The sequence below is a fragment of the Biomphalaria glabrata genome, chromosome 2 (genome assembly GCF_947242115.1).
Source record: "Biomphalaria glabrata chromosome 2, xgBioGlab47.1, whole genome shotgun sequence".
Classification (NCBI taxonomy): domain Eukaryota; kingdom Metazoa; phylum Mollusca; class Gastropoda; family Planorbidae; genus Biomphalaria; species Biomphalaria glabrata.
Window position 1 is genome coordinate 3,195,299 of NC_074712.1, and position 11,083 is coordinate 3,206,381.

Genomic DNA, 11,083 nt, shown 5'->3' on the forward strand with positions numbered 1-11,083 from the left:
TCGTCACTGACATCATCTTCATTGACATCACCTTCACTGACATTATCTTCACTGACATCACCTTCACTGACATTATCTTCACTGACATCACCTTCACTGACATCACCTTCACTGACACCATCGTCACTGACATCATCTTCATTGACATCACCTTCACTGACATTATCTTCACTGACATCACCTTCACTGACATTATCTTCACTGACATCACCTTCACTGACATTATCTTCACTGACATCATCTTCACTGACATCACCTTCACTGACATTATCTTCACTGGCATTATCCTCACTGACATCACCTTCACTGACATCACCTTCACTGAAATCACCTTCACTGACACCATCGTCACTGACATCATCTTCATTGACATCACCTTCACTGACATTATCTTCACTGGCATTATCCTCACTGACATCACCTTCACTGACATCACCTTCACTGAAATCACCTTCACTGACACCATCGTCACTGACATCATCTTCATTGACATCACCTTCACTGACATTATCTTCACTGGCATTATCCTCACTGACATCACCTTCACTGACATCACCTTCACTGAAATCACCTTCACTGACACCATCGTCACTGACATCATCTTCATTGACATCACCTTCACTGACATTATCTTCACTGACATCACCTTCACTGACATCACCTTCACTGACATCATCTTCACCTTAGTTAAAGTATATTTTTTTTTAAATTTTTTACCTCAAGTAATTGAATGTTTGTAAAATGTTTTAAATGTTTCGGATGTTCCTTCAGAGTTGAAGATAGTTTACTTCCTAGTCCAAACCTCCCGCAGGACGACGGGGGATGGGAGCAGACAGGGTTTGAACCCGGGACCATCGATAAAGCCAAACGACAGTCCAGCGCGCAAATCGCAGGAACAGGAAACCACAATATGATAATTTCGTTCCTATTTTTCAGGAGATTTTTAAACGTTTTCAGTAGATTTTAATAAATTCATATTTCCATTAGCCCCTGGAAAATCAGGAAGCCGCGGGAACTCTTTTTTAAGTTATAATGGTTTAATTTATTAATTTACACCTAGCCGCATAGAAAGAAATTGAATGTTAAACAAGGTTGTGTGAGCGGATTAAAGGTTTAACAGGATGGTGGATGAGATTTGAGGTTTAACAAGCTGTTGGGGAAGATTTGAAAGTTTAGATAGCCGTGTGGGCAAGAAAGATTTGATTTTCGTACAAAAATTCATCGACAAATTGTGTGTGTGTGTAGCCAGTAATCATTATCTTGAGTTTTTGAGATACAAAATCTTGGTGGCTTTTTAAACCATTTTCTTCCACGTAAAATTTCTAAAAGCAAATGTTTCTGTCATTCTTGTGTGAACAATATTTGTGTATGTATTCGGTTGATTTCATCTTTCCATCTGACGCGGCCGGGGCCCATCTGGCGCGGCCCCAGCTCTCAGCGACACCGGCTGACTCCTGACACCTGTTCGTTGCTTGGAACATTGAGTCCGAGACTTGTATTCATAACCCAGGCCCTGGTGTTTACCGTGTCTGTGAAATGTGTACTAACTAGAAGTGAACCTTGAATCAGATCAAAGTGTTAGAAAGTACATATTCCCCTCATGCCCGCCGTTCCCTGTTCCCCGCACCCCCTCCCAGCCTAAAAGTTATATACGTCAGATGTGACTTTTGAGTTGCTTGCCATCATTTTAATTGCTGGCAGGTGTGAGGAATGAATTAACCAGTGGTTGCGTTGGGCACTTAAAAAAGAAAAAAAAAAGATGTGCCAATATTTTAATGACACGACATTTAGGAGCGAGTACAGTTTAGGAATGGCAATGGGTAATTAACTTAGATTTGGGTTATTTTTGGGGTTATAGTGAGACTTCACTTGAAAACTAGCTAGTTCTACTACTTGATGTATTCTTTTGTTTCCAGAAGCTGCTGGGTTGTTGTTGGTTTTTTTTTTTTTTTTTCAGTATCGGGTGGGGCGGATAGGAGAATCTCTAGCTACAAGGTCACATGGTGAATCGCCATCTACATTATCAGACTTGATTACAATGTTCCCCCATTACGTTACCAACTTACGCCTTGGGTTTAGGCCCCTTGCACATTGCACGGTTTTCACCGTACGATTTTTTTTCCCCCCGTGGCGTTGTAGTGTTCACTCTGGTCGAAATTTCCCCGTGCCATCTCTAGCTATTGGAAATGTTTCTTTTCACGATGCTTATAACAGCTCTGTCTGTCTGGGTGGATGGCTTCACACTTTTGTTCCCTCACTTCCGAAGTATTCATTGTGGAAGACACCACATGAATAAGTAACACAAATATAATAATTAGTCAGTTAGTGGGAATTAATATTACTACTAAATATATGTAAAACACTGCTCGTTAGCAGTTGGCCAAAGAAACAGATAACCTTAACATCTCCTGCCCTAAAGACCGCATTGGTCCGAAAAGGGAACTTTACTTTATATAGAAAAAATGGAGATAAACCTTGCATTATTGAGAGATATTTCATTACTTTTCTCCCTTTATTTGTGTACGTGTTTATTTTTCATTTTGTCGTAAATTGATTTATATAAGATGAATGACTGATTTGTGATTGGTTCATCCCTCGTTGACGTACGGCTGAAAGCTTTCTGGTATGAAAGTGTCCATTCAGTCTTGTTGGAGTCCAAAATGACTTACGACGACCGTTGAGTACAGTGGCAAGACACGGCTGTTTGAAAGTTGCCAGGGCGGCTATTTGACCGTCACGGCGTAATGTAAAAAACTCCCCTGCCTTTCTTCACACCTTGAACAGCACATTTTATTTTTTATTTTATTTTTGCCATAAAGTCCAAGATCGTGTAATGTGTAAGGGACTTATCGATTCATCACTTTTTACTGAAGAGCCAAAGCCAGAACCTAACACCAAGTTTGTTTTTTTTTTGACTTGAAAATAGACGTTTGTACATCAGTAGGTCTGAGGGGTTGAAACAGAACTCACATCCTAGTCCTACGCTAGAAAAAAAAGTCCATTTCTTTGGTGTTCGACGCTTAGTTTCGCTGTCAGGTACGTAAACAAGAGGTAGCTTGAGATTAGTACGCGAAATGAAGTGAAGAATTGAAATAAGATCATCGCACTTCTAGTTGTTAAAGAGTCAAATAGGGATAGCATAGTCAGTTCGTTAAAGCGCCAATGCAGAAACTTCGTTTTCGTTCAGCTAGGGAAATTAAAACGCGTTGACATTTCCACCCATTTGCACATTTTGTCATCTCTGTTTTGGTTGTGAATGTTTGAATAAATTCTGGAAGTAGAAGTACAACAATTATTATCTAACAACTCTTCATATACCTAAGCTGCTTATGCCTTGCTTATACCATAGACTCTGCCTTCTAAGCCATCGCCATGCCAGATTAGAACGCTATCTGCTTAACAACGAAGGAACAGTTCTGAGAACCAAATGACAAGAGTTCTTGGCTTGTATTTCAGGCTATTGTCCAAATATTCCTTTCAGCTGTCTCAGGGCAAGGAGCTACCCATAGGCCGTGATCCGACAGATGTTATTGTCAAGGCTTCCAGGGACATTCTAATCAGCCATCATCTCTTTAGTTGGCAGCTGTGATAGACATTTTATTTTTTTGGATGGATGTTTTGTTTTCTCTAAGGTATATAGTTTTGTTTATTATCATTATGATCCACTTTTTTAAATGAATCGTCTGCTACTCTCTGCAACCAACGTTTGGTGCGTGAGCTTGCGAGATGATTCGTTGACTACAGTGTTTATTTCTTGAGCACGGAAAGTGGATAAATAAATAATGACACGTCACTCGTTAGTCTTTCACTATACAATTACTATTTCCTTCCGTCAGGTTAGTCTTTCACTATACAATTACTATTTCCTTCCGTCAGGTTAGTCTTTCACTATACAATTACTATTTCCTTCCGTCAGGTTAGTCTTTCACTATACAATTACTATTTCCTTCCGTCAGGTTAGTCTTTCACTATACAATTACTATTTCCTTCCGTCAGGTTAGTCTTTCACTATACAATTACTATTTCCTTCCGTCAGGTTAGTCTTTCACCATACAATTACTATTTCCTTCCGTCAGGTTAGTCTTTCACCATACAATTACTATTTCCTTCCGTCAGGTTAGTCTTTCACTATACAATTACTATTTCCTTCCGTCAGTTTATTCTTTCACTATACAATTACTATTTCCTTCCGTCAGGCTAGTCTTTCACTATACAATTACTATTTCCTTCCGTCAGGTTAGTCTTTCACTATACAATTACTATTTCCTTCCGTCAGAGGATTGGATATTTTTCGTTGGCTTTTAGATATTCCATGCCTAGGGTTCTCAACCTGTGGGTCGCGACCCCCTTGGGGGTCGATTGACAATTTGCCAGGGGTCGCCAAAGACCATTGAAAAAATGGATTGTTATTGGCTATTCTTCTAATGCTGTATGTGTGTGCGGGGGGGGGGGGGTCGCGGCTAAGTGGGGGATTGTAAAAAAAGGGGTTGCCGAGCATAAAAGGTTGAGAACCGCTGTTCTATGCTATATTGCCTATGTACTTGAAACCGTCAGCTTCTACTATCGGTAGTCTTGTAATAGTTTGTTGGTTTCTCACTGTTCTCGTATCACATTGGTTGCCTGGGACTGGCTCTGAAAAGAAAATCATTTTGAGTGCAAGCTTTTTTTTTTAGCGGCGGACTACTTGACCGGATATTAGAGTGAGCTGTTATTTCAAGAGGAAGTAATCACTATTTAGTTGGCCATATTCATTTGTTTGTTGTTTTATTTACTTCTCCCACTGCTGGGTTATTTCCCTTTGTTTTCTGTTCGGAAATTTCCACCTTTTCAAACGTAGTGTGTGTACTAAAGGAGTGGCCAAATAATGTATCATTCAATGTGATGCAGTTCTGCCTTGAGGCTAATTAGTAACAATTACACATATATAAATAGCTCATCTCTTTGCTGTAAGAAATTCTCCCTGCTCCTCTCTTAAATGCTATTTATTGAAGTTGTTTGTTAAGAAGCCAGTAAACTTTTTTTTTTTATTCAGACTTGACTATGACTTAAATGGTACCCATGTGACATAAACTATAGGCTATTGAAGGCTCCTTGGGCAACTGGGTGTCCATGAAAATATAATATGTTTATTCATTTGTTTAAAGATACCACTTCCTTTTGTTCTATATATATAACTTCAAAAGATGTTCAGTCAGTTTCAGCTTGAGAGAAAACGTTACTGGTTTGGCACACTCACCGTTAGACATCAGCCACTCTAGACCAATACTTTGTAACATGAAATGACAGAAAACAAATTAATTACACGTGCAGCTCATACAGATACTGGCAAACAAGTCTAAAAGAGTTATTAATTGATATACTGCATTTAATTAGTCATTGTTCCCCTTATTTTCATACAAAAATAGTAATGACCACAGCCCATAGTTTATAAAGACATAAAGGTCAGATGGTTGCTGAACATATTAGGAGATTTGTTACATAATCTGGACATACCTTAACTCTGCAGGCTACTGGCAAGTTTTGCCTTCAATCTGTCCATGAACTGGGAACTCCCAAAGAAAAAGTCCAAACAGAGGAGTGACCTGAAGGATGGTGTCTGTGACATGCTGATACAACATCACCTTTTTAGCTGGGACTTGAACTAGGGCCTCAAGAGAAGCAAGTGTGGAATGCGATCTCAAACTCTGCAAAATGACTTCAGGCTTCAACATGTCCTAGGATAAGATGCTTAGTTCAATACTTATGTAGATTTGGGGCAGAGAGAAGCAACTAAGTCATTTAGTCAGTGTGTGTAAAAGAACATATTTAGTCAATTAGTCATTTAGATTACACTCTTTCTATGTAAGCGCTTACAATTACATGCAAAGAAATAATTTGTGAATCTTGACTCAAACGTTTTGTTCTACCAAAAAACTTAATAATTTTATTTGCCATAGTCATGTATAAAGATAGATTCATTCTTTTATTTTTTTCAAGTAAGATTTTCTTATTTTGTGTACATAACTTGTAATATTTATTATTGTTAGATTTTCATGTAAATATTTCAGTTGTTACTGAATAAAATTGAGTCAATTTCCTACTCTTCTCAGTAAGGTAATTCCCTCCTAGTTAAGTTTATGTTATCATCTGTCTGTGTTTCTATATCGAGACACCGAGTTCAAGATTGTTTGCAGAGACTTAGTCAAGTGGTCATGAGAATGTCTTGGGAGAGTGCTTGTGATTGGTTTCAGGTTAAGACGTTCCCTGTGCTGATGTAGCCTTTCGGTCACAATGGAAGGGATTGTAAAGTTGATGTGGTACATCTCTTGTTTAAGGAATCTAGTTCTAGTATCAATGCTTCAACACCTCATGCTCCAAGTCTGTGTGATTCCTATCGTTTATATAGAGTAGAGTGAAAGTGTTTTAGTGGACAATCCTTTCATAGAGAGGATCTAGATGTGGACATGGTGCATAGCTGGTGCTTTCTTATGGACTGTTTACTTTTTTGGTGCTAATTTATGTATCATAGATTTTATACTTTATTTAGATTGGTGCTTTCTTTTTTTTTTTACTATCACTTGGATTGGGCTGATTTTGTTCTTTACTTTTATTTCCTTTTTATTTTGATTTTGTGTGTGTGTGTGCATGATATCTGTAATAACCCATGTTGATCAAGATCTAGTACTAGTACTCTTTGCTTGTTTTATTCTAAAATAATTTTTCACTCTTGTGGTTTCCCCTGACATAATTAAAAAGTTTGCATTGACTGCTGCCTGTGACATTATTTATCATTGTCATGCATCTTGTTACTTCAGTGAAACTCAAAATGTAAACTGGAATCTGATGAAAGTTTCATCAATTGGGTTTGCCAAAAAAAAACAAAAAAAACACACCTATAAATTCTGCAAATTTATGTCAAAATGTGATCAGTGAATTGGGTTCTTGGTAAATAAGGTAGCTCATCTCTTTCTGTGAAGTCACTCACTATCTGATTCTGTCAGGTCACTCATTTAGGAGGTCACTTATCTAATTTTGAAAGGTCAAATGTAATTCTGGGAGGTCATTCTTCTTATTCTGTAAGATTGCTATCTAATTCTGTAAGGTCTCTCATCTAATTCTGTGAGGTCACTATCTAATTCTTCGAAAATGTGATTTTAATGTCACTCGCTGGCCTTGCTAAAGAGAAACCAGTTAGTTGGACATGTGCTTCAACTAAACATCCCGTGCTGACCTCAGCTAAAAATTAAAATATAACAGTAACATGCTGAAGGGCACATAAGTATGTCATACTTTCAAACTGTCTGCACTGACTAGGACATAGGTGAGAGTATTGCCAAAATGATTTGAGTGGTTTGAGGTAAGCTGAATGTCTTTGTCTCCTAGATGCATTTTAGTTTTTTTATCTGCAAATTGACATAATTGATTAATTTTTTTGACATTCCATTTTTTTTTTTATTACAAATTAAATACATTTGATCTCACATCTTTCTTTCTAGTTTTTATGATGACCTATTTTTAGTCTTTACATAAAACTAATTCCTTACAACCTTTAAAAACAGCTTGTTGAGTCTTTCCTTGGTTTGGGTAACAGTTTTTAATCTTCTGGGATTATTTTATTACTTTGTTGAAATTCTATTTGTTGTGACAAAATCTGTTTTTGTAAATATATTAACTGTTAACATATAAATGAATCTTTTATTATTTATTATTTGCTGTTTTTGGAAATGTTACAATTATGCATAATTTTGCTAACTTTATCTAAAACATTTTTTTTTTTAATAAAAAAAAAAAAAAAAAAAAAAAGCACAAAAAAAACGTACCGTAATTGTGCTATTGAAGAGCGATTTACTGTTGCTCTACTTCTATAATTATAGTAATAATGATAATAATCTCTAATAATATCTATGATCATTATTTTAATCATGTAATCATACATTTTGTCCATATTTTATGTAAAACCATCTGTCTACCTTGGTGTCTTCCCCTTTGATGTTCTATGTTACCTTTGACGTCTTCATGTGTTAGATTTTCTTTTTTTTTCATTTCGATGCTTTTAGTTTTGTTCCTAAAACTTTTTATCTCCCATCTTCAATTGCACTTTAGCTTGAATAAACTTTTTAGTCTGTATAATTTGTTTCATGTCTAAAAATTCCAGTTTTTAAAGTACATATCTGTACAAAATGATTCAAGTTACTCTATTATTGTGTTCAAGACTATGCTCATCAAAACAGAAGCAATCCCATAATGCAAAAGTGTTATGCTCAGTATTTTACTTCTTTTAAAAGTAATTAGGATTTCACAATAATGATTTTATTATTGTACACAAGGGAGTTAATGTGCCTTGATTATATTGGATGACATTACTATTTGAGCTGTATATTTTGGCTTTTGTTTTAGAATAATTAATGCGGAGTGATTATTTCTTTAACAAAATATTTTGTTGTTGTTCTTAGAAGCATATGTTCCATCCATTAATAAATTCATTTTGTTTTCAGTTGACTTTCCATAAATAGTAATTCAATTTTGTTCTAACATACTCTTGATTTAAAAGTCTGCATCAGTATTTATAAGCCATAATTAGTAAATTTATTTTTCAAATTAATTTTAGACAAATATTTTGTAACCCTGTCATCTGTCAGTGCATTTAACATTTTTCCTCAAAGTTTATTAAAATTAACTTTAAGTATGGCTTCTGTTTATAACACTACTGCGTTTAAAACTTTTTTTCTTTTTTAACGTTTCCATATTGCTAAACCTTCTTGGATGTTGCAGGCTACTAAGCCAGTTTTCCTTCAGTCTGTCACGCGACTGGGAACTCCCCAAGCAGATGGACTCATTCCGGCCCTTCAAGGAGGGAGTCAAGGACATGCTGGTCAAGCATCACCTCTTCAGCTGGGACTTGTGATCTACCAGGGGCTTGAAATAAGATGGAGGGGCCCCATCATCTTTTGTCCTTTTCAAAATTGTGTCCCCTGAATTAGGGTTATGATAGAACCAATAGTTAGGTGAAATACGAATATTAACATTATTCCTAAAATTGTTCTAACATTTTATTGCTTTGGGGGTTAAAAAAAATTATTATTTTCTGAACAAGATACAAGTATAAAAACTTGGATTTTATTGTAACAACTCACAGTTGAGCTGCTATGACATATGAAGATCTTAAACTAAAATATAGTATTTGACAAAAATATAAACTTACTAAACAAATAAGTGTGTTAGTGTAAATATATAGGTGAATTGTTCTTAGATTTCATTTTTGTTGGTTTATTGTTTTCAAACATAGATCATCTTTATTTGTTTTGGACATTGCTCAAATGTTTCAATATTGTAGATGGTTTCATTATTTTAAAATCATTTCTATTCATTTGTTTTTGTTAATTTTTATTTGGTTGTTACTTTAAGATAAGACAACAACGTATGTCTTTCAAAGCTCTAGTCAATTTTATGTTAGATCTATTAATAGATGAAAAGAATTGAATACTTTTTCTAAAATACTTCTTTTGTAACAGTGTTGTTTTTTTTGAGTGATCTTATTTATCACAGTACACGTTTTTTTTTCCACCACGTCATTTGCGCAGAATATTTTTAGAAAATGTATTTTTACACTATGTACACTTATAGGGGCCACAAATGTTGCAAAGAGTGGATTTTAAATCTAGCACTTACTTGTTTTAACATCAAGTTGGACCATTCTTTTTGTTTTAGTTGTTGACCTTATCCAAACCACAATTACATTTATTGATATAGTGTCTGTAAAGATTTGTTCTATATTTATGGAGTGGTCTGGTGCAATCATTTTTCTGTTTGTGAAGATTTGTTTTAATATTTATGGTGTGGTGTCTCACAGCATTATAGATAACTTTTTATTTGTAAGTAACAAACTCATGAAGATTTATTTATTGCGCACCAACAAAAGAAACTGGAACTGCAAATGTGTACATATAATACTTTTTGGTCACTCCAAGAAATGTGCTCACATAACTTTGATGTCTTAACATGATGTTATTTTCCTTGTTGGTTTCTTAGTTTTAATGTCAGCAAAGTGGAAATCATGTTATCAATCAAGTCACACTTGAAAAATTACAAAGCGTGTTTATTGGAATCTAAAACCTTAAAAGATAGTCCACCCATAAACTCTGTTTTGTGCTAAAAAAAATATATATATGTACACATGTACGTTTTTGTTGGTTTATTTGTATTATGCACATAACTAATTATTTGAAAATACTTGTTGACAACAAGTCTCATATATAGTAGACATGTGGTTTCTTTGTGACACTCAAACTTTATTTTAAGTTTTGTGATCATTAATGTGGTGTACAATATAATGAATCAGACATTTTTGTATTATTTCACTTTCAACTCACAACTTTTTTTTTTTAGGTAGACAACTTGATCAGTCAGCCATTTCTGTCTGGTTTGAGTAAAAACAAATGCATACACATCATTTGTCTTTATGTACCAAGATTTTTGGATTTGTCTGTAACTGTTACTTGAATATATTTTCCATACTTTTATTTAGACCCCCGTCCCCAGTCCTGTTACCTTTGGTTTGAGTTACATTCATAGACAATCTGTAGATAGACGTTATTGGAAGACCCATATAAACCTTGATGTCTGCTGCCCTGCCAGGTTTTTGAGTTGAACAAGTTTTGTTAGCCAAAATTGGAAGAGTTGCAACACTCCATGAAAATAAAAACTAAAAAAAAAAAAACAACTTTTGCTTTCATTCCCAACAGCGCCCCCTACCCCTCTCGAAACCACTTGAAATCTCATACAAAACAGCTCTCATGTTTCACATTAATTTTGTTTACAGAATCTCAGTAATAGAAACAAGAATTAGAAAATTTGCCAGAATTGCTGTTTTTTTGTTTTTTTTTTAATATGTAAACATATTTTTTGTTCCATTCCTTTTTAATTGTTTTAAAGTATTATTTCTAGCATGACCTATGTAAAAGTCATTAAAAAAAAAGATCTCTAGTCATGTAATAACAAACTTGTACAACTGGTATTTACATTTCCAAGGATTAGAATAATAGAGCTCAATTTAATGAGCAATAGTTTCTCGATTTTCTTTTTTGTAATTGATTGCTCATAAAGA

General features: G+C 35.0%; 1 protein-coding gene across 5 annotated transcripts in view; it reads left to right on the forward strand.

The window, feature by feature from the left end:
• LOC106058073 (small G protein signaling modulator 3-like) overlaps nt 1-10,752 on the forward strand; it is a 48,915-nt gene extending 38,163 nt beyond the window's left edge. For 2 of the 5 annotated variants that reach the window (XM_056018759.1, XM_056018762.1), the window contains exon 19: nt 8,752-10,752. In XM_056018759.1, the coding sequence (XP_055874734.1) occupies nt 8,752-8,884 (133 nt within the window). In that variant the 3' untranslated portion in view covers nt 8,885-10,752. Of the gene's footprint in view, nt 1-3,456; nt 3,633-5,506 lie in introns of all 5 variants that reach the window. The other 3 variants (XM_056018758.1, XM_056018761.1, XM_056018760.1) reach the window with 2 other exon arrangements.
• The last annotated feature ends 331 nt before the right edge of the window (nt 10,753-11,083 follow it).